Raw genomic sequence first — 26,026 nt, 5'->3', positions numbered from 1 at the left:
TTTCTATCAGAAGCAAGCTATCGGCGAAACTTTGCCCCCGAATTGGCTTTCGCTAGAGGGGGATCACATGGTTAGAACTGCAGCAGCTGATAAAGATTTATTAAACTAGGCAGGTGGGTAGGATACTTCATCACAGCTTCTACTCGCACTTGTATTTAGAATCGAAGGAGCCCGTAACAGAGAATACTGAAAAGGTAAATACGATTTCGTCTTTATTGGGAAGGTGTAGGGTAATCAATATTTGAGGAAGGATTTGAGTTATCACCATAGTGCAAATAACGTTGAATAAAAGGTTAAAAGGACACTTGAAAATTAAACATTTCAGTTGACTGGTATATTCGATTTATTTGTTTAGTGTACTGCTTGAATCAATTCTTTCATTGATCGCTAAATGATATAAATATTTAGATACACGTCAGTACCAAAGACTAAAAATATATTAATTTAGTATTTGCTTGGATTATTTACTTCTTAATTACGTGCAATTATACAATCAAATCATTATGTTTTTAGAATTCTTTTATAAAATTAATTAAATTTGCTATAATGCATTAATAATAAAAATTTTAATCTTTGCATGATAAATTAAGAATGAAAATTCTATGTAAATTATGAAATAGTTTTCTTTTTCAATGGATTGAAAAGTTCTGAATTATTTTCGTACAGTTTTGAAGTTCTTTTCATAAAATACAGTTTTGATACTTTATTGTGATCTGAATCCAAATACATCAGCTTGGAAAGTTAAATAGCATATTAGTAATTTTTATCAAATGCGTCATTTTATACTATGGAACTATGGGTGTTTATATATTTCCATGTTTCTCCTTTTATATCTTTCTAATATGTTAATATTTGATAGATGTTGGTCTTAAAACATCTGCAAAAATTACTAAACCAAAAAAATATTTCATATTTATCTGTTGGTATTGGTATTCTTACTAAAATACAATTGCCCAATAAAACATATTTCTCTATCTTAAAAAATTATTTTTATAGTTTAATATACTTGGCAAATTAAAAAGTATGGAAGAAATGAATCAATATTATATCAATGGTATTGTTTTGTAAAAGCTCCAACTACTAGTATTAAAAGATATTACCTTAAGTTTTATAAAATACTTAAACATTTTAGCTTCTTAAGAATATATTGTTCGAACAAATAATAAAACATTTATCACTATTTTTTAAACATTACAAATTTACTTCCTGTATCTGAAGCTGATACAATTATTAAATTACTGTGCAAAGATAAAAATAAGCAATTTTTATAAATCAAAAAATGCAATTAACTGAGAAGTTAATAGGTATTACAGTGACGCACAGTAAAAGACATCAAACGATAATTTGAGACTAAATACAAATATAAAAATTGGAAGTTCCCGAACTTTTCATAGTTTGCTAGATAGTGCACAATTAGTAATTTTTTATTTAAAAAAAAGTAAGGGATGAGCAACTAATTAATCCAACATTATATTCTTATGCTGTAAAATAAAGGGTATATTTATAAAAAAAATTCACATTGCATTTACAGATAAAATAAATGTTGCATCGTTTTACTAGCTGCATTTGACGACCAGCTCGTATGAAAAAAAAAATCTTAATTCTATTCAATTAAATCTCATATGTTTGATTCCTTCAGTAAAGAATTCTTAAACCTCAATTTGTAGTAAAATTTTGTATTTGTTTTTAAACAGGGCATGAATATCCTTAATAAAGTCTAGTCCCATTTTATCATATGGCTAAATATTTCGTATAATCTAATAATTCGTGTTGTCTTTCATAGCATTTAAACTGCGTATCTGTATTATGTATAAACCGTGCGGATAATATACAGAATCATACATCATTAATTTCCAAAACTGGAAGAAAATCACACGATTAAATATTTGATGAAATGATGGAGATGGTTCGAATGCAATAGCAATAATGAAAGTATTATTAAACGTTCTTCAAAAAAAAAATTGTATTTTTTTAAATCGCCAATGTTTAGGAAAAAATGCACTACAAATCAACTGTTATAATTAAAAGGAAATTTTTCGGAATTTTAAAATAATGCAAAAACCATTTTTTACAATAATGTTTTCAGAAGTTATCGTGGGAAGATTTTGCTTTGTCTTCAATTAATAAAAAATATAGATAACCTGACTCCAAAGTGCACATTCTTACCGTTTAAAGGACATTTGTGATTATAGGTCAAACGTCTGGCCTGTAAGTCGCCAACAAACAAACATATATTCTCTATTATTAGCAGTAGAAATAATTTATATTGCAAGATTGATTAATTATTGATAAGTAAAAGTCCTTATTGATTAGTAAAAAAATTGATTAATGATTAGTAAAATTATTGATAAGTAAAAAAAAATAAAAAAAATAAGTAAAAGTAAGTAAAAGTATTTATTCCCCAAGATATAAAAGAAATTTTGTATTACTTTATAATTTGTTACAAAGCGCATATATTAATTTAATGTAATCATTATCATTTATTTAATATATTATAGTTTGAAATTAGTTAACAATTGATATAAAATTTACTTGAATTTTGTCAAAACTTTTAGAAGAATTTTTTTAAAAAAACGTAATACATAAAATTTAGAAACTAACTTGTGAATACATTTATTTTTGATCAATGTTTCTAGTTTTTAACTAATAAATAACAAAAATTTAAAGTAAACTATACATATCTAAAAAAGTAAATAAGATATGTATAAATTTAATTCATCCCTTTTCAACTTATAAGCTATATTTCAACTTAGCATTTTAATCTCTGCTTGATAGAGACATTCATATGCGATATATTCAAGTATGATTGAATTATTGATAGCTTATTTATGAAAAATTGTTATTTAGTTTTGATGATGATGTCGTGTCCGCGCTACCATGGAAAGGGGGTGCAGTAACTTCTGAGGGTAATTACCCCAAGGGCAGAAGTCTGACTTCTAGCTCATACGAAGATGAAACTCACACATTGGCTTGCACAACCCCTTTTTACAGGAGGGCACATTCACACATCTCACAGATAGAACACAAATGAAGAACAACCATGCCCGAACCGGAATTCGAACCCGGGACGCCCAGATTACGGGGAAGATGCGCTACCACTATGCAAGGACGCTGGCATTATCCAGTTTTAATATATACACTCCATATAAATTTATTAATTTTTCCAAGCATTGCATGCCTTTAAAAACTAGTCGGTTCATACACATATTAGTGGTTATTAAGAATTCCTATTAAATATCGTAAATACATTGATACTAGGACCATCAACAAAATATTATTAAATTTCAAACTTTGACAGATATATAACTCGTGCAGTTTTAGATACCTTGCTTCAGGCTGTTCATTATGCTAAATTTCCCTATTTTGCTACTTACTTCTGTATGCATATCACAGGGAAAAGCAGCAGTGTTTCAAATGGATGCACTTTAAAAATTTAAATGGAACAAAATTTCAAAAATTTTATTAAAAGGTTGCCTTATACTAAACTTATTCAATGTGGGGAGAGGAAGCCAAATCACCATAGCTTAAACATCATGAATGGAAAAAGCACCAGGATGAAATAATGCTAGTAAAAAAGAAAATGATTTAAATTTCGCTTCAACAATGAAATATATTGCTGTAAAAGGCGCTTAAAATATTTTTAATTAATTCAAAACAGGAAAATATTATGCACAAAAAATTGCATCAATGGCAAGTAAATTTTTTGAATATTGAAATGTCGCAAAAATTAATTCTGTGCAATAATATTTTCGGTAATTGCAGATAAAAAGAACTCCGAAATTTCGCTTCAATTTTAATTAATTAAAATTCTACTTAAAATATCAAAAAAGTTGTTTCAAGTTGCACATTCCTCCCATTTAGAAGATCTAGGCCAAACGATTTGTTCTGTGAAGCACCAGAACACACTTACACGTACACGCATACTTCTTTATTAATAGTAGAGATATATTTTCCAAAGATAGAATTCAAATTACGGGAATTTTAATAGACACAGGATGTTCAAGGATCCGACAGAAGCGTATATCGAGAGGTAAAGGAAATTTTAAAGTTTAAAAAAATTAATAGAAAATGACGGAAATACTTTTTATTTCATCCCGTCTTTCTTATAAATTGTACTCGAAAAAAGCACAAAAATGAATTGTAAAAATGTAAATTTTAGAAATAAAGTTTCCATATTTGATATCATAGATGAAGGTGAATTGTAAAGGCATGTACAGAAAACTTTTTAGCTGACAATTATATCTGATATGACACGAAATGAACTTAGAACAACCTTCGAGTGATCATTGTTTTATGTGCCATCAACCTCATTCTTATTGATAGCTATCAAAAAGTATCAAATGCGAATTGAAAAAGCTACTTTTAAAATTATAAACGATGAATCTCACTTATTTTATTCACAGAAAGTTATTTCTGTATTTATTTTATTTGAACTGCAAAAATTTTATTTCTCTTAATACATGGTTAGTTTAAACGAGTTAGATCTTTTGTAACTGTTTCCACAATACTTTTATTAACATTTTTTATGTTTTTTAGCGATAGAATGCTTAAAATTATCGATAATTATTTGTAGTTAATAATATTTGAAAGAATAAGAAAACATCTATGGTTCGAGACTTTTTTTTTACTTCAATTGCAAAAATTCAACTTATCCAGAGATTAAAAGAAGGTGCAATAATAAAGAAATTTTCGTCCAAAAGTGCATTTCTCTTTATTAGACTGTTTTTACTATTCCCAGACTGCTTTTTATCATGGCTTTTAAAGCTGACTATTTAAATAGCGAAAAGACATCATTTGAAGGCAAATATATGATGCAAAAATACCCATTTCAAATTTTTATTTCTCTATTTTTTAGAATCTGATTGAATTTTTATATTTTTTTATATTAAATGTTTCTATTATAAACACAAAAGCTTTATACCACTTCACAAACAATATTTTTTGAAATACTTGAAACTTAAATTTACAGCTTTATTATTGGAATCTGATATTAAAAGAGAACATATGAAATGAACAAAGATCACAAATATGACAATAAACATTATGCAATAATGGAAAATAAATATTTATCAGTCTTAAAATTTAAAATAATTTCATCCACCTTACAACTTCTAAGATAAATTATCTATGTGTTTTATCGATTCGCAACATGAAATTAAATATTTTATATCTGCAAAAATGACCTATTTACTGACAATCAAACTGATAAGGAAATAACGCGACACAAGTTAACAAAACATCACACCATTCATTTTCCAACCTTTGTGTACATCACGATGGTCTTGACGTAACATAAAGTGAAATTTTCAAACAAACAACTAATCTTATAACTTTAAACGAGCAATTCTTGTATATACATAAATTTATATATTTATATATATGCAAGATTTGCTCGTTTAAGTACAAGAATTGCCGTATTGCAGTACAAGAATTGCTCGATTTGCTATACAAGAATTGCCGTATTGCAGTACAAGAATTGCTCGATTTGCTATACAAGAATCGCCGTATTGCAGTACAAGAATTGCTCGATTTGCTATACAAGAATTGCAGTATCTCGGAAATTGCTGCAACGATTTGGATCAAATTTTACATTATTGGATTACAAATTTTAATTTAAAGTCTTTCTTTTTTTAAATTTATCTATATAAGTGTTTTTCCTGAAAGAGCGCGATTTTCATTTAAAAAAAGAAAGAAAAAACATTTTTATAACTAACTATTAGAGCCTTTTTCAATTTGCTCTCATGCTTTCAATGTCATCTAGCGCCATCTTGGATCCGATTTCATCACGGAAAAATTGAGTGTAAGTTCAAAAACATAAGTAATGATAGAATAAGTAATGTAATGTTACATAAGTAATGTAAAATGAATATTGTAATATAGCAGGTTGTTTCGAATAACATGTGAAACTAAGTGCACTCGTGATTTTTTTTTTTATTTAAACGTGTTTTTTTTTTCAGATATTGTTCTGTTTATTTAATAATAAATTTAAACACAAGTTCAAACACACGATAATAATTTTTTTTTCTTAATACTATTAGAACTAATCGTATAGATTGGAAATTTCCGATGATATCCAACAATGTTGAAGTATTTTGAAAAAAAATTTATATTTATGTTATGAAAATAATGGAGCATAAAATATCCATAAATATATTGAAACCAATCTCTTTCTGTTTTCTAAAACATTCCTAGTTCAGCAATCTCAAAGGCAAACACCATACCGTATTCGATAATTATCTTTATGAATGTTGATTTTGCTTTTTGAAAAAAAAAAATAATACATTTTCCCCAATATTTTTTGGTTTCAGTTTATTTGCAGTTAACTATTAATGCATTGCTTAATTCTGTATGCAAGTAACTAGTCGTTTAATCGAATCAATAGTTATTCATAGTATATATAAGAGAAGTTACAATGACTGCATATGAAATACTTTACCATATCTGAAGCTGTTGAAAATGTTTCGTATCATGGCCTTGAAGCTGTGTCAACTCAAAACTAACTTGTTTCCTTTCCGTATTCGATTATGATAACGACTGGTTAGAAATCAATTATTTATCACTCTTTCCATCCATTTTAATGCATATTTATTACGGTAGACTAGAAGATGTGCCTGTCTAGACAGGCTGTTATTCTGCTAATAGTATATCTTTGTTAATGTATCTAATATTATCTTATAATAGTATTAAATATGATTGTCTCAGAATAACTAACGAAAGTTGTAATAGAAAATCTCATGCATATTGGCAGATTGCTTAAAAAATAAAAATATTATTTGTAGCACACTTTAGATGTAAATATCTAGTAACATTATTATTATTATTTTTTTTGCAGTGGTATGTTTTCTATCTATAATGTTCTCAAATTCTCTACAAAACTACTTACTAAAATTGGTCTGAAATAAATAGTGATACACTTACAGAAATAAATTAGACATGACAGAAATTTGAAACAAAAACATAAAAAATGAAATTTAACTTCATAAAATAATGAATTCTTCCAAACATAAATACCGAAAAATAAAATATGTTTAAATGAACAATAAAATGCATAAATTTGCACAAAAAGTGCTTGAGTTATTAACATTCACTTGAAATTCAAATCAAAACTATTTACTAAAATCAGTTTGAAATAAATAGTGATCCACTAACAGAAAGAAATTATATACGACAGAGATTTGAAACAAAAGCAGCTTAATTTCATAAAATAATGAATTTGGCCAAACATAAGAAACGAAAATCAAAATATAATTAAATGAATAGTAAAATGTATAAATTTACATTAAAAGGACATGAGATATTTAAAAAATTTCCCTTCATTAAAAAAAAATAATCGATCTGAAAAATGACAAAATTCATTTCCCAAAGCGCTGTAATTCGTGTTTCCTCGGGAATACAATATCAAAAATATAATAAAAATAATGATGGAAAAATTAACTATAACTTATAACTAATTATTACAATCAGAATGAAACAAATGATGATCCTAACAGAAAAAAATACAATGTCAAGTAAAAAAAAAATGCTGAGAAGAAGAAAGAAAGAACTCAGAGCCATCCATATGTGCGTTCATTACATACCATATCGGTCACGCAAAAACAGTGTGATAGACATGGCTGGGGAATTCTATAAAGTGATGTGATGTGGTGGGTCAAGCTTCTATAATTGTCAGCTTTATCAATTCTGGTATTGAATATTCTATCGATAAAATTCTGAATTTTCGCAATATATGCAAATTATCTAGATTCTCTCATTTTTGAACGTATGCTGAGAATAATTGTAACGATTTCATATACAGCGTATTATCCAGAGCCATCCATATGTGCGTTCATTACATACCATATCGGTCACGCAAAAACAGTGTGATAGACATGGCTGGGGAATTCTATAAAGTGATGTGATGTGGTGGGTCAAGCTTCTATAATTGTCAGCTTTATCAATTCTGGTATTGAATATTCTATCGATAAAATTCTGAATTTTCGCAATATATGCAAATTATCTAGATTCTCTCATTTTTGAACGTATGCTGAGAATAATTGTAACGATTTCATATACAGCGTATTATTTATTTTTTTCATTTTGTTTTGCACTTTGCATATACTATATTTCTTTTTTGTTTATTTTTTATGCATTGTGCAGGATTTAAATTTTTCTTTTTCTTTGTATACCTGTTAAACAAATTTATTTTATGCCAAACTTCATTTAATGCAATGATTCTGATTTATTTTGTATTCCATTTATTAACTGATCCCCTTTGGTGACCAGCTAGTTCGTTGGGTATATTATTTCCATTTAATTTCAGTTAAATTACTTAGACTTAACTTCATGTCCATGACTCTGTCAAATTAACAGATATTAAATCCGTAAACTTTTAATAGACTTACATATGAAAAAGTCTGTTCATTGTACAAGTGAACGCTCTTAGTTGATATCTGTTCCATGACGTCGTAGTGCTATTATGACCGCAATTGTTCTTTTCAATTATCTTCTAACTTCTACGGTATTGTAATTTCACTTTTTTATACGTCATATAGATTACACAGATATTAAACAGAATCATATCTTTCAACAATAGAAGAAAATCAAGCGATTAAATACTTGATGAAAAAAAGAAAACAGCTTGAATTTCAGGGCAGCAATTTTATCAGTTGTTGAAAATTAGAAAGAAAAATTAGTCTTGGGCAATTTTCAAAATTCAGGAAAAAAAATTGTACCATTATTATTAATTTTTTTTTAATTTTGAAGCTGTGTAAAATTTATTTTTGAAATATTATTTTTGGTGATTATCGTGGGAAAACGGCAAGTTTCAGCTTAATTTTTAATTAATGAAATTTCAATTAGATTTAAAAAAATCACTCCAAGTTGTACATTTCCATCCTTTTAAATTTTCCTCTTTCTATCCCTGCCAACAAACACACAAAAAGTCACACATGCAGTCATCCTTATTATTAAAAGTGATACTTTGTTTCTACATCAACAATTTTCGTATACATAATAGGTTTACTTTTATTTTTCTGTATTTTTTTAATATTGATAGGGTTTTCATTGCATCTTTTCCTCCCATCTGCTAACAAAAAGAAAAAAAATTATATCATTTCTGCAGTACACATTTAGCTGAAAATTTTCCTTCTAATTCTTATAATTCATACACTTTTTTTATTTCCTTGTTAGTTCAACTTTGAAACTGTATACTGAAACTCTATTTTGGGATTTCACATATATAATTAATATGTAATACAAATTTTATTAGAAACAGGTATGTACTTCTAATCGGAAAAAATACTCTAAATTTACCATGAAATTATATTTTATATTTTTTGAGTCAATAATTTCAAAGCTGAAAAAACATTATGTATTGACCCGGCTCTATTAATCATATTTAGCAAATATTCGAGACACACAATATTTTAAATTTAAAAAGTTATATTCTTCTGATATATTAACCTGTCTGAGCTGTGTAGCTTTCTTTGATACGAAAGTATTTGATGGATTATTTTGGATAATTTCAAATGTTGCTTTGAGGAAGATTTAACCAATCAATGCATGGGATTTCCTCGAGACTATCATTAGCATGATTAAAACGATAAAGTATCATATATCTGACAATTTTAGTGCCAAAAGAATGGAACTTCTTTGTTTAAAATGTTATTGCATTAAAAATAATTTACTAAATATGACTAATTGGACTGGGGACTGTATATAAATTAAGATTTTATAATTCTTTTCCGTAATGCCTCTTTTGACATAAACAACATGAAATATAAATTGTTACGTCATTTCGAACATTTTTCTTCAACTGGAACTATATGTTTATCGCTAACGGTTTAAAAATCACCTATTGGGAAATGATTTAGAGAGAATATAATTATTTATGTCTTTTAATTACTTATATAATTATTTATTTCATTTAGTTATTTATATAATTATTTATGTCATCTAGTTATTTATATAATTATTAATGTCATTAGTAATTAAATAAATAATTAATTTTATAAAGAACTAAATTTAGTTATTTATATGATTATATAAATAACAAAATTTATTTAGAATTATTCATGTCATTTATTTGTTTATATAATTATTTATGCCATTATTAATTTTCATAAAATATAATTATTTATGTCATTTAGAGCATTTTTTCTACTGAAACTGTATGTCCATTTCTATCGGTTTAGAAACTAGTTATTGGACAACGATTTAGAGTTAATGATCTATATATTGCTTTAACACGATATTATAAGAATTTACCTTTTTAAAACTAATAACTTTTGTTTTCTCAAAATACTTTTTTTTGTGTGGTTTGTTTGAGGTTTTATGGCACAAGAACCAATATGAAGCTTATACTGCGTTTATTTTTAATCCAATGTTTAATAAAAACAATTTATATCAAAGTAATGCAAAAATAACCATTGGTAAAACGGTGATAAATTACAAAAAGTAATAACGAAGCTATAATAGTGAGTTCAAATTAAAAAATAAAAACCTTTAGATTTTAAAAAGACAAAAAGATTCTCATATGGATCCCTGCCAAGCAACAATGGCAAAGTCACTGTTGTTGTTTTGAAGTAAAACCAGCGCTGAACATTAAAATATGGGCATTCAATAAGGATATGATAAACTGTTATTCCACAGTTATTCTTTTTTTCAGTATGTTAAGATACTATAATTTCAAGAGTAAATATAAATAATTATATTTTTCTCGTAGTCAATTTCCTCATTATTATTTCTTACGAGGATAACTGATCGTGTGTGGCTCTAACAAATAATATTAATTACAGAACTAAAAATTAATTATGTAATCAATTGCTACACTGAGTTAAATAATGAAAACTTATATATCCATTGTGATGAGGGAATTTGATGTTTATACCTGTACTTCTAGTGTTTAACAAGATTAATAAGATAGGAGGAGAATTTTACTTATCAGAACGCCCTCTTTAAGAGTTATCGCTTCGATGTCAATGCTACCTTCTGACTACTATAGAAAAAAAAGAGATAAAGATTGATAAAATTGAAAATGCTGCAATCAACTATCGAACAAAACAATGACGAGGTTTACTTTTATCATTGCTTGGTGAATGGTGATAAAATTCTCCTTAAAAATAAGCAATATTTTTTTATAAAAACATGCTTTAAAATAACACTGTTTGTTCCAAAGGCAATAATTTTTTAAGTTGCTGAATAAAATGTTAAGAAAAAAGGATTTTTTTTTCCTTCTGAAAATAATTTTGATACACAAAGGCAATAAAAATAATTCCAAACTATCATTTCTTTCTTAAATCTTTTACGCTTATTATCTACAAACAAAAAACACGAAATGCACTTCTAATATTTGCTCGATTTCAGAACTAAAACGTTTAAAAAAATAATGATAATTAAAAATGCAATCATTGCTGTAAGCAAACGATTAATTATTTTTCTTTACGTATTAATTTTAATCCCTTTTTTAAAAAATCGCTACTGCTGTATATTTATATCGCAGCATTATTTATCGTTTTGTCTTTCAACTACAATATAACATTCTTCTAATGCTTTATTAACGTTACATTTCATATATGTTATACAATAAACGAAAAGGCTATTATAAATATTAAATATATATATATAATTTCTTTAAAAGGAATGAATTCTAAAACTTTTTCATAATTGCACTAAATTTGATAAGTAAAAACTCTTCCGTTGGAAGGAATTGGTAGATGTAGTATCATTGCATTTTTCTGAAATATATAATTTTTTATAGCACATTTTTTTACAAAGTTTTAAAAATACTTCAACATTCAGTTTGTATCAGATATGCTCATCTGTTAATTATTTTCCTCTCTGAAAATAAACAAATGAAATGTATTTCCTTATAGATAATATAAAATATTTTTCCTTAAAGTCTTCTGATAAATGATCGAAAATGATGACTCATTAGTTATGAATTTCCAACAAAGTAAATTAGGAATACTGAGTTAAGTGATGGCCGCAAATAGATCGATTAAAAATGTTGTATTTTTCTTATTGCCAAATAAATGGCTTGAAAAAAAATACAAATTCTGAGAATTATAAAATATTAGGGTAATTTTAACATTTTATTAAGTATAATGGACCAAACTCTTGTATGCTTCTTTATGTTCACTAAGATATTAAAATATTTGTAAAACTGAATATCTGTTCACTTATACTGAAAAAAGGAGAATTCATTCGAGTCATAAAAAATAAATACATATTTACAAAATTAATAAAATAAAAAAAACATTAACCTATAATAAATAATTAAACATATTATAAAATAAATTGAAATTCGAAATTAAATTGATCATTTCACTAAAAAAAGGGGCTTCATAACGTGCACTGCCTAGGACCGCAAAATACCTAAATCCACCATAGTAACTAATAATAATGATAGAAAATTCTAATTTTGTACGGATCCATGGAAGTACAAATATTTGCTTTAATCCAAATTTCATTGGAATAAACAATGTTTCAGATATTGATACATTAAAGTGCTCTCATTTGTCCTTTAAGGGATTGACGTAAAATAACATATAAGTAAAAATAAATGCAATAGAGTGAAAATTATTTTCGTACTTTTACATTTTCTGAATTTACAATATAAAAAAAGTCAAAAATTTTACTGCATTTTTATTTAATTAAAATATTAATTAAATTTTCAAAAAAAGTAGCTCTTAGAGGCACATTCTTGCCCTCGAAGGTATATTTATACGCCAAATTTCGTAGTTGTAAGTCAAACTGATATTCATAATTATTATTTTTGGTTCCTTTTTTTTTATGTACGTGTATTAAAATTTGAAAATTGCTTTTTATTATGCCTTCTGATTCAAAACGTATGAGTGTATATGTATTTTCAAAATATATTTTAACACATTTTATCTTTATTTATTGCCTAAGTACTACCGAAAGACCGTATTTCTATACAATCTGTAATGTCGTAAAACATTAGACAAAAGAGCTGTAACCGAGATTTCTTTCTTGGCATTAAATTAGTCTATACTGGTACCAAAATGCATTCAAAATTATCCTGAAAAATGTAGTAGTATAACTACAAAACTTTCCAAACCCTAGGACCTAAAAAATTCTTTTAAACATCTCATTTATCTTATGTACGATAAAAAAATAATTGATACATATAATCAATTTTATCTTTTCTTTTAAAATGTGTATTAGACAACATTTCAAAATAAGAATTGTGTACAGTTTGAAAAACTGCACTATTACCTTTTAAGATCATTGACTTGTTAAGGTACAAGGAGTATAGTTTTTTGTTTAGGAAGTATTGCTCTTTTATCGTTAGTTTATTTATGTTTACATTGCGCAATAGTTTAAGTTCGTTGGCTTTGATTTCAAAAAAGATTTTTACGAAACGTGCTTCAGTATCAAACGATTTCTACTAACTTATCTTTTTTACATCATTTTTTTTTCATTCGTCGTGTTTTCTTTTATATCAATATACATAGAAATAAACTAAACGATAATGTAGCAAGTGTATTTTTAATAATTTAAAATATTCTTCTCTATTTAGCACTATAAAAAATACATTAAAATCGTCCTTCATTCAAATTGGAGAATTCATTGAGACTTCAGAGATGCAAATATGTTTTACTCCATTAAACCTTTTTTTGATAATTTTTCTCATTGAAAATTCGACACTATTTGAATCTCCCAAACTCGATTCGTGAATAAATATTTGATGTCAGGAGATTGTGATTTACATTAGAACCATGTAATTTTAATAGCAATAGTTTGTTCTATTTATTGCGAAAATGAACTTTCCTAAAGGTGTCAAATACTATGACTTCGTAATGCTGTTAAAAATGTAACTTGTTCGATTCATTTTTCTTCTAGCTTTCGCAATACTGTAATTTCACATTATTCTACAATTAAAACTAAACAGATGTTAAACAGAATTGTTTTACCATTAATTTAATGAAGGGAAACACCTATGCTGTTAAATTTCTGAAAAAACACAATAAAAACAGGTTAAATTTCGCTGTAATAATAAAAAACATTCTTGAAAAATTTTTAATAACTATTGCTGTAAATTTCGTAGAAATTCAGAGAAAAAGATCTCACAATATATAAAATTGTAACGTTAAAAACAATTTTTTTTTTTTTTTTTTTTTTTTTAATTTTGAAGTGGGAAAAAGAAGAGATGGCTAAGTCTTTTGAAAAGATCGCTGTATCTAAATGAAGTCTAGGAATTCTAACAAAGCCGTACAAATTAAATTAAGTCTTAGCAAGATTAAGATAAGCAAGTGCTTTATTCGTTATGTTAAGATATCATACGCTAAGAAATCGTAATAATGACTCGGCGTAACTTTAAAAAAACATATGTTATAGAAAATATTATGTAAACTAAAAGAAATTTTCAATTTCATGCAAAATGTATTAATCATTTCAAAAATAAAAATTAACCAGTGGAAAATTAAAATATTCTTCGTATAAGTGTTTTGGTATATCTTTGTAAATTTTTTAGAAAAATTATTTAACGATTAATATTTTTCCATAACAGAACAACTGTAAGAATTTTTACTTGATTAACCTATTTATTTCTTTTTTTCCTTTTATTATACCAATAATAATTTATTTGGATTTCTTATTATCATGCAGATAATAGATAATCTGATACAGTTAATCAAAATAATAAATAATCTGGATGACCTTATAGAATCTACCGTTTCTAAAAAAAGTATATTCACTTAATTATCTAGAAAAAATTTCCATGTTTTAAATTAGATTTGCTAATTTTTATATTTATAGCCGCTGTTTCTTTGGATGAATTATAAATACAAACAAAAAAAATGAATGAACATAAATATCTAAAATGATTCCTTTATAATGGAATTCCCATTAAATTCTTTTGAAGCATTGGAATTACTCGAAAACATCTAATAAATTTTAAAGTCTAAAAACTATATTTGTTATCTAATATATAAAATTCTCGTGTCACAGTTTTCGTTGCCATACTCCTCCGAAACGGCTTGACCGATTTTGATGAAATTTTTTGTGCTTATCCGGTATCTATGAGAATCGGCCAACATCTATTTTTCATCCCCCTAAATGTTAGGGGTAGTCCATTATTAATTAAAAACTAACTTTCCCGCCAAAAAAATCTTCCATTTTTCCCAACGCCAACTTTTCCGCCAAAAAAATCTTCCATTTTCCCCATCGCCAAATAAGTAAGGCATCAGTTGTTTTTTTCTCCCAACAGTAATTAGGCTAGGGTTAACATTTTTCGACGGATTATTTCAAACGATTCTGTTTATTTTCTTAATGTTTTATGCATTTAAAATTAAACATTGTTAATTAATCCATGTTTCACATTCATTCTGAAGTACTTTTGAATTAAAATAACACAGAATAAAGGAAATTAAAAATGTCTAATCTGCATAGCGTTACCCCAACTGGCGTAGAAAAATTTACGCATTTGCGTTGACGTAACTGGCGAAGAAAATCCACGCATGCGCATTGTTCTGATTGTTGGCATGACAACCAACGGACGATTTAAATTATTTTTAGGTTAGTTGCATGCTTTTGTAAGTAAAATGTATTTATGTTAGTTATATATTTTTTGTATATGCTTATAGTTTTAAGTACATCGTTTTTTAAGTAGATTTTTTTAAACCTGTTTTCGACCGATTATTTTAAACGATTCATTTTATTTTCTTAGTGTTTGATGCATTTAAAATTAAACATTGTTAATGAATCGATCTGTTCATGATGAATCTGAGAAATTTTTGTTGACAAATTCTTGAGATATTACATAAATTAAGAAAGATATTCTTTAGTGACCATAAAGTTTAAACGCTCAGTGACTCTATTATCAGTAATCATATTATTAAAAAAATGCTTTGTTTCAGTAAAAAATATTATATTAATTGCAGATTAATCATTTACACTGTAATTTAAAGCATAATTTCTACGAGGGGTAACAGAAAATTAGAGAGATATATATCACGCTATAACTGAAGGCCTTTATAATATTATGAGTAAATTATATGACTATCAAAATTTGAAGTTTTAAAATATTTTGCTGAAGAATCTATTAAAGTTGGAATTGCGTAAAATGTTTAATGGTACGACCGGAGTTTTATCCCCTGCTTGGCGAAATTTTTAAAAATCGCAAACAACGGCCTTGCGAAATGTTCAAAAGCAAAGAAGCAGATGTTCAATTATAGTGCATAATAAAGATTGCCAGCTTTGGTGCGTTATCGCAACTTGGCGAAGAAGGGGGTTAAACTCCGGTTAAACCTATTTAATTATTAAAATTTAAACGAACATTAAGATTGGCGAACCGGCTGGTCGCCAAAGGCGGCTAGTATATACATATATATATAATTAACGGGAAAACAAACAACAAATAAATACAATTTTCTTCCTGTAAACTTTGTATAAACAACATGAAAAGATGTTTGTTTTCTTCTCGTAAATTAGAAGCGCGCTCATGAAATTGCATGCCAATTTGGTTTTGGCGCTACATTTGGCGAGTTTTGGCTCTTTCACCATTAATTAATAAGTACCGAAGTATAAAACCAATATATGCAATTGCAATGATAATTTATACTAATTGTTTTTCGATAGGTATTCCATAAAAGAAATATCTGCCAAGATGCAAACGATGTCTGAGCTTCGGGTCGCAAATTCATCCCGGAATGACACAGGCATCTATACTTGCTCAGCAACCAGTGATATTGGCGCCGATGAAGCTGTCATAAAACTGATCGTACAAGGTTTGTTTATTGTTTGCACTCAAATTAAAATAAATCTTCTTTTGAATTTTTCGTATACTTGTAAATATATATATTATTATGATTATGTGATTTATTTTGAGAAAAACAGTATTCAATAAGTGGGTTGTAAGTATCCAAATATTTTAGTAATATTAATTAATATATATATATATATATATATCAGTGATAAATAGAAGCCGAATGATATTAAATCGTTAATATTTTATGTTTATTTTTATTTGAATTTCATTTATTCTCAATAATGGTCATGCTGACACACTCAACATGCAAGTTCAAAATATATTCTGAAATGCAAAGATTTAGAATTAAGGCATCGCCACAAAGACTCCCGTAGAAAACAAGATTTATGTGCTATACAGCTACAAATTTTGGTGATATTAATCGCAAAACCCGAAAAACAAATAACATAAAACTCCCAAAGGACTCGTATGGAAATATAATCGAAATTCGTTTAGTATAAACATAATTCAACGATAATCATAGTGTATATTCATACTTAATTGTAAATGGTTAATAGTTATTATGATTGCAAAAATCAGTTTAATAAATGAATGCATGACAAATTAAAGAGCGTTAAAAGAAAATAATTACTTAAAATAGAGTCAAAAGAAATTTCATTTTTTGCATCAGAATTTCTTATTTTCTTATTTTTTTTAAATGTACAGGGTGTTCATTAATTATTGTCGGGGTTTCCGTACCTCATAACTTTCGAATAAAAAATATTACGCAAAAACCGATTACGTATTCGTAAATTACAACTCAAAGAATTTTATTAATGATATTAAAAAGATTAATGAATTTGCACATGGCTGCCCTTCGTGGCTCGTGACACATCGAGGCGAAATTTGATTTCCCTCCAAGTGTTCTTCAGCATTTCTGGGATAACATTTTGGATCGCAGTAACAATTCTGCGCTTCAGTTCATCAAGGGAGGGCACAGGGGTCTTGTACACAATGTTCTTGACAAACCCCCATAGAAAGAAGTCCAACGGTGTTATATCTGGTGATCTCGGAGGCCATGGGATTGGTCCACCTCTTCCACACCACCTGTCGGGAAAGTTCTCGTCTAAAAAGTCACGTACAATCATGCCCCAATGTGGGGGTGCACCATCCTGTTGAAATATCACATCTGGCTGATGTTGCTGCATCTGAGGAGCCGTATACATCTCCAGCATGTCAAGGTATGCCACAGAGTTTATTGTTGTTTCAGCAAAGAAGAAAGGTTCAGTAACTTCAGTATGTGATAAAGCGCACACACTCACCTTTGAGCTATCTCTTTCGAATTCTCGATAATTGTGCGGATTCTCCGTGCTCCATATTCTACAGTTATGTTTATTCACTTTTTCTGACACATGAAAAGTGGATTCGTCACTGAAGAACCATTTCCGAAGGTAATTTTCATCATCCTCAATTCGAGTCAAAATTTGTTCAGCGAACTCAAAACGACGCGGTTTATCATTCGGGTGTAAAGCTTGCACAATTTGCACTTTGTAGGCATTCAGATGAAGGCGGTTATGGAGAACGTTCCATATCGTCGTATGCGGCATATGTAACTGCACAGCTGCTTGTCTCGTTGATTTTCGTGGACTGCGAGTAAACGTTTCTTGGATGCGATCAACATTTTCCTGCGAAGTGCTCGGTCTCCCCGCTCCCTTTTGGTGTAGAACGCTACCAATTTCCTGAAATTGTGTTAACCAGCGTCTGATAGAATTATCCGAAGGAGGATCTTTCTTGTACGTGGTCCTGAAGCGACGTTGACTAGTTATGACTGATTTAGTTTCGAAAAACTACAACATACACATTGCTTTTTCTTGCACGGTCATAAATAAAAATGACATCATAATTACCCAGACTGCAAATGCGCTAAGATCGCATTGTTTCCACGTAAAATTCTTTGAGTTGGAATTTACGAATACGTGATCGGTTTTTGCGTAATATTTTTTATTCGAAAGCTATGAGATAGGGAAACCCCGAAAATAATTAATAAACACCCTGTAGTATCACATTTTGCATCTTTTACTGAAATTACATCGCCAAAATCTGAATTTTCTAGATGCAAAAATATATTGGCTAATTTTTATTTTTAAAGTTCTTTAGTTTATATTACGCCCAAAAAAAAAAACAATATCGTGTTATCAATTGCCAATCGGTAAGTTAGTAATGTTGTCGAATTTTTTTTGTAATTTATCATGAAGCCCATAAAAATAAACAAATATCATATATTGAATTATACTGTATGGTACTGAACAATACTCGTAACGTTGTGCAATATCATGTGACAATAAGAAAATATGTTGTGTAACATGTAGGAATTTTAATGAATTGCAAAAAAAAGTTTCCGATAATTATAAATTTTGGAAAGAAAATTATTTATCAAAGCAAAGTAAAGGTATTAAAAGAATTTTGATGTATTCATTCTTTTCCGAAATGAAATGCCTCTAAGAACATAAACCCGTGATTACATATATAAGCATACTATTAGATGTTTTTCTAATTCTATCCGATCATCATCAAAAATCGTACCGTGAAGAGTCAAGATCAGCTTGGGTGATTAATAAAAAATAAATATTCCTTAAAATTTATTCCTCGAAAGAAATTATTTCTTTAAATAAACATACATGATTTTTAAATTGTTATCTTTCTCTTTTATTTTCTTATATCAGCAATGTTGTCTTATGAGTACACATATTTTATAGCCATGGCTAAGTACAAGATCATCGATTATGTGTACCCCACAGCAGGCGAATTAGCCAGACTCATACTACAGTACAAAGATGTCGAGTACGATGACGAAAAGGTTGACTCACCAGACCGAATATACGAAGCTGAAGAAGGTAATTGTGAATTATTAATTTCATCTGTTGTTTTCGAACTTCTCCCTTTCTATGTGTTTGTAATTTTAATCAAAGATTTTAAACATTTTTTGTGGAAGTAGCTTTTTAAAAGCCCCAATTTAAAAACTGATTAAATAATAGCCTTCTCGTCTTTTTTTTTTAGGAATGGATCTCTTAATTCCGAACAGAGATCAAATGACAAAAATAATACCAAAAATATTAGCAAACTTCTATCTTGCTTGGACAAGAATTTTTTTATATTGTTATGATGATAATGGATTGATAAATTGCATGACAGGCCTTTAATTTATCGGATGTCGATCCCATGACCCACTGCCCGAATAAAAAATTTAACCTACAAACTAGCATAGTTCTTGCAACTTCCGCCGCTTGTTTATTTTTACAGCTCCGATTTATTTGGAGATTTTCAGACTGCATTAAAATCGCCAAGTTCCATCGTATATAAGATACCATGATTCTATGAAGTTCGTGGCATTTCCAGGTTTGCTTGGCAATTTTCATATTATGCCAATATCGTCAAGCTTTATTCCAGAATTCACGAGTTTATATGGAGTTTTTAGATTTCGTCAAGATGGTCAATGCTAAATTGTCAATCGCCAAATTGACGACAGTTCGTATTTTTATCGATTTAACGAGGGGATTTTAAAATTAAATAAATATCCAGATATTATTAGTATAACCGATGAGTTCTGAGCATTAAAATGGACCACATTAATAATTTAGCTATCCATTAGATAATTTAAAAAATTCGTTAATGCGATCCTTTTAATATGTTTTCATATAATTGCTTGTCATATATCTCATTCCAGAATTTTTGAAATTTAATTAATTCCAAGAATATATAATACAGCAAAACAAAAGCAGCTTGCGTCTAAACATCTCAACCATCCTTTCACACTCTGTTATGGATTGCAATAACAGCAGAAGTTTCAATGGAATGTGCCATAAATTTCATTAGAAAGAATTTCTTAATTTTAAAATCATATGAAAAATTAATTTTCTGCTGCAATATTTTCGAAAGTAAACTTAAAAAACTGTCAAAATTCAAACCAATTCTTTTATTAATTAAAATTTTCAAAAAAATGCACCGAGATGTATATTCCCATCTTCCAAAATCTATATGTGCCAAGTTGGATAATTCTGAGCCAAATTTTCTGGCCTGTAGAGCGATATCGTACAAACATTCATCTTTATTAGTAATGGTGAAACATCTTAAATGATATATGAGTGCAATAAATACGAGTAATTGTTACAAACACCAAACTTTATTTAATTATTGCATCAAAGGTAAAACAAGATTAAGAATTCTGAAGTAAAAAATAACCATTTTGAACGGTGAATATTTGCTTAAAACATTCATGCATGTCTCACAGCACATTCATTCTTTTTCGTGTCATTTGGTTTTCTTACGTCCATGTATCATGCAGATTTGATGATTCTATGGCATTTTGTTGCTGTTTTCTCTGTACAATTGCTTATTATTTCAGTTTCTCTATACAATCGTTGATTTTGTACTTTCTCTACACAAACGTTTATTTATTATTTTTTCTTTACAATAGCCTTCTGTTGTCTTTTAAACATCTGTCAGTCTTTGTTGTGCCTATAAAATTATCGATTTTTTTTCTGTAGTAGTCTTTTATTGTTTTCTCTACGCAGTTGTCTAATTTCTTTAGTTATTTTTTAAATAGCTATGTGAATAGGCATAATTTACTTTTTACCAGTAATATGAATAATTATTACGAGGGCATACTTGCCACTTGGAAAAATTATTCAACTTTTATTCTTATAAGTTATTACGAATTACTTGTTAAAGTTATGTGATTACGTTCCGGATGTATTTTTTTGAAAAAATGTTCTGAAATATTGATATCTTTGAATATTTGCATAAAAAAAAATTGAAAATCGTTTATGAAACCATAAGATATATGTTAAGTGGCAAAAGTCTTTAAAAATTGAAAAGAAAGGCTTTTATTAGCTAAAAAAAAGTAAAAAGCAAAAACCTTTCCATTTCGAGATTTATCAAATTATTTGTTTAAAATATTGCCGATAGTTTTAGAAATACATTACCTAGTTCCTGAACTAGAAAACAAGCCGTATTTCTATCTCTAAATACTTTGACTCGACTGTTAAATAGCATGTAATTTTCAATTTTTGTCACATTGTAAATGAATAGATTACTTATTCTCTAGTTCAGAAACATATTGAGAAATTATTATACCATATTTGAACAAAAAATAGGCATAAATTTTAATTTATGATAATTTTTCTATAAAACTCTATCAAAGATTAGAATTTGAGAAAATAGTATTAAAACGAATGCAAATGCAAATATAAAAATCACTGTAACTTCCAAAAAAATGACTTCAAATAGACAAAATTCACTCGGTTTTATACAAAAACCTTTAAAACTCTAAGAATATTAAATAAAAAAAATTCCTTCGACTCGGAAAAAAACTTATTAAAAATCGACTTTTCAATGTAGTTACTTACCTACCTTAAAGATTCTATACCCAAATAGTATTTAAATTTAGAAGAGTTTTTTCACTTTTTCATTGATTAATGAATGTATTTTCAATCAATATCTTTCTAGAGTCTCCATTCGGTGTGTTGCCAGTTTTGCTTGTTAACGGGAAAGTAGTCGCTCAACAAAATGGAATTCCCCGTTACTTAGCCAGAGAATTGGGTATGCATATTTGGCAATCTCAATACATTTCACTCTTTGAATGGCGGAAATGATTTTAAGTGAAATGATGTGAAAACTTGTTTCAGATCTCGTTGGTAAAAATAACGAAGAGGCCGCCATTTGCGATATGGTTATGGACGGACTGGGTGTCATGTTCTCTAAAGTGAGAGGAAACCAAATCTCGAAACTGGATGCCAAACAACAGGTGATTATTGTTCGTTGCAGAATTTTCGGACGATTTAACTCCACAAAGTGGTGATGTTCAGTAAAATGTGGACATTTCCGGAATTCTTTTTTATGCCTTGATCTTGACTTCCATGCCATAGAAGCAATTTCTTTCCCCTATTTTGGCAAAATAAATGTCTCTTGGATCATGCATAAAAGTGTGTGTGTATGGGGGGGGGGACTTCGTATCTGAGAATTAGCGGTTTACTATTAAATATAAAATTCTTTATTAATTTAAAATAACCAAATATTACAGAGATTCACAACTTCTTCGATTTGCAGAACTCTTGCAAAATGCAAGTTTTTCTACCACGCTGTTTGGTCCAACAGCACTTTTTTGCAAAAATAGTCAATAATTTGTTTTTTATAGTTTGAGTAAAACAGCCTCAAGTTCTGAAAAAAAAACATTTCTGATACAAAACCAAGAAATCTTCGAATGCTTTTTTTACGCATGCTATGAATGAATAATTAAGTTGTTATAATAAAGAAGTTGTTATAATCAAGAAATTAGAAATACGTTTAAAAATATGTGCATTTTCTCAAAAATTGTTACAATTAGTATTTTCTATATTTAAAAATATTTTTAAAAATTTACTAAAATTTTTATAAAATTCTATAGAAATACAATTTATGTAGCTAAATAGGTTATTTATTAATTTGATTTGATTTAATATTAGCTTAATTTAATTTAGTGTAAAACATATGTTTGTTCAATTATATCCACGGAAGTTATTGATAAAAACATTGAATTATTGAAATTTTTTATTAAAAATCTAATAAAAGTTTTGAAAAATTCTTTTTGAACGAACATCTACTATCCAAGGAATAACAACTGTTATATTTGGTACGTCTAGGCTATTAAATATAAATCCAATATAATAATGTATAATATTAATAATATATAAGCTACTAAATAAAATATGTATAAATACATAAGCTATATATAATAATATATAATGTATAAAATAATATATAAGCTATATCTAATATAATTAAATATAATTTCATCTGTACAGCGTTTTACAGATTTTTAAATCGTACATATTACAAAATACTAGTCTATGAACATTCTCATGATAAAAACTACTTTTTATACTACAGAAATTCTTGCTTTATAGCATTACATTTGAAATTGTTACAATTCAAATAAATTAATTTATTAGTTCTTTGGAAATTTTCTTAAGGAAGTAATTGAATCAATTTTCTCTTTCGTTGTTGCTGTCTAGGTCAAATCTCGATTTTTCTACATTTATCATTTTGAAAATCATTTGTATCGAGAATAAAACTCTCAATTTCTCATATCTGTATTTGCTCCGATCCTCTAAATACCGAGATAAGGGAACATAAGTGCGAAATGCATTTTAAATAAAAGTTTTGATAAAAGAAAATGAAGTGTTAAAGAAATTCTGTTACATTTGAAGGGGTAAAGAATCAATCACGAAATACCATCTATCCAAATAATAGAATTCTCTTCTAAACAGTTTGATTAGAATAATATTATCTTTATAAACTATAAGCCATTTTTAAGTTAAAAACGTTTTTTATTTTAAATTAAATAATAAATGATATTTGAAAATATAAATATGTGTGACCCAGTGAGAATAATAAATTAAAAGGCATGTAAATAATTTATAACTTCATATTCAGTTTCTCATAATAATAAAGTATTTGCTTTGATATAAAAATGTTTTATTATTGTTCGAAAAATAAAGAAATTTTTCATAGGCTAACTTTGAGTGTTTACAAAATTTACTTTCTAATTCATGAACTAATAGTTAACTTCTAGATACAGACATTACTTTCAATTGAAAGACTGTTCTTTTAGTTTATATTGTTTGAGGCAATAAATGCACAGCTGAAAAAATAGTGTATCTAAATTTTACGTAATTTGCCAATTCTGTTAATCATATTTAGTAAAATATTTTTGATACTCTCACAGTTTAATCAAACACGTTCATATTTCTGAGTATAAAATGACCCGATTTATGCGACTTTGAACTTCTTTACTGTATGTCATTGAATTAGAGCAAATCCGCCCTTTGATGATGGGTCTTCTTTGAAGTGATCTTTGAAATAATCGAAAATCGCCAAAAATATTGATATAATTAAGTCAATTTTAAACGCAGACGGTTGGAACTTTTATTTAGTATCAGAATCAGTCTATATGGTCGTCTATAAGGCTGGATGGAGTTAAAAGTATCCTAGAATCTTTGATCTGCGTCATTTAACAGATGTGATATCTCAACTTTTGTTCTGGCATTGAGCAGATGAAACAGTTTGTGTTTATATTGACTGATTTATAAGTGTGCGAATATAAATAAGCATGAATAAATAGCAAAGATCAATGAGCTGAGATCTACAATTTTTATTACATTTTTGCTGATTCATTATATTCTTCCTTAATAAACCAAATTGAAGATTATTAGTAATATTTTAGGCTGTTTTTTGCCATCGGTAGATTTTAATGGTAAATTTTGATTCGAGTGGATGTAGAATAGTTGTGGATAGAGAAGATAACATTGCAAAAATATAAAACTGCTAAAATCGTGATATATTCACATTTAAAACATAGGTATTGTGAATATATTATTTTTAACTTCTTAAGTACTCTGCCAATGTTTACATTATTTTCTATTACAACTTTCATTAGTTAATGTGACAATTTTATCTGAGGTATTGTTAATAGGATAATAGTCCGTCTAGACAGGGACATCTTTTAGTGAGAAGAATGTTTTTATTGTGATTAATACGTAAGGGTTCTATTTGAAAATTGAGACTTTATAATTTTTTTAATAATATATATTTATTAACTCAAATTACATAAAATGTAATTCTACATGACATTTAAGACATTTTTTTCATTTGGAAGTATATGTTTATTTGTTATGATTCAGAAATTATACATTTGGCCTGTAATCAGAGTGATACCATGTATACAAAAATCGGAACTATTCTGCTATAATTTGTTTCAACACTTTTATATCTTAATTTTGACTTTCACAAACAATGTAACAGGCAGATTTCATTTCCTCTTAGTGAAAAAAAAAAAAAAAAAAAAAAAAAAATAATCATTATGATTACCAAAAGCTTGAACCCATGATTTGTATTAATCTTCAGAATTGAAATTTCCTTAATCAGAAAAAAAATACATTTTTAGAATTATTTATGTGTTTCTTTCTGCTTATTCACCTGTTAGTGGTTCTGCCCTGTATATATGTGGAATGAATATCTCAAAAACGAAACACATTTCATAGCTTGTCTTAATAGCGAAATGGCGGACACATCAAATTTGATTAAAATCAGCCAAAAAGAAAATTGACAGTCTATTTTTATTATTTGAACATAATGATTTAATAAGGCAAAGAACTTGAACAACAACAAAAAAAAATGAATGTATTGTTTTATGAACAAAATTGTAGATAAACAGTAAATGTTGATACTAGTCGGTAGACAGTTCGATTATCTACTTTTACTGTTCGTCAACGGATTCTGAGAAGACCACATTTCGACGAT

At 27.7% G+C, this 26,026-nt stretch overlaps 1 protein-coding gene across 2 annotated transcripts in view; it reads left to right on the top strand.

Moving 5' to 3' along the window:
• The first annotated feature begins 38 nt into the window (after positions 1-38).
• Positions 39-26,026, top strand: part of LOC129964004 (probable glutathione S-transferase 7) — a 31,291-nt gene continuing 5,303 nt past the window's right edge. Inside the window, exons 1-5 of one of the 2 annotated variants that reach the window (XM_056078654.1) lie at positions 40-194; positions 16,582-16,730; positions 19,447-19,584; positions 22,196-22,288; positions 22,375-22,493. In XM_056078654.1, coding sequence (XP_055934629.1) covers positions 16,610-16,730; positions 19,447-19,584; positions 22,196-22,288; positions 22,375-22,493 — 471 coding nt within the window. In that variant the 5' untranslated portion in view covers positions 40-194; positions 16,582-16,609. Of the gene's footprint in view, positions 195-16,581; positions 16,731-19,446; positions 19,585-22,195; positions 22,289-22,374; positions 22,494-26,026 lie in introns of both variants that reach the window. The other variant, XM_056078655.1, reaches the window with a different exon arrangement.

The sequence above is a fragment of the Argiope bruennichi genome, chromosome 3 (genome assembly GCF_947563725.1).
Source record: "Argiope bruennichi chromosome 3, qqArgBrue1.1, whole genome shotgun sequence".
NCBI classification, from domain to species: Eukaryota; Metazoa; Arthropoda; class Arachnida; order Araneae; family Araneidae; genus Argiope; species Argiope bruennichi.
This window is presented reverse-complemented; position numbering and strand designations above follow the sequence as displayed.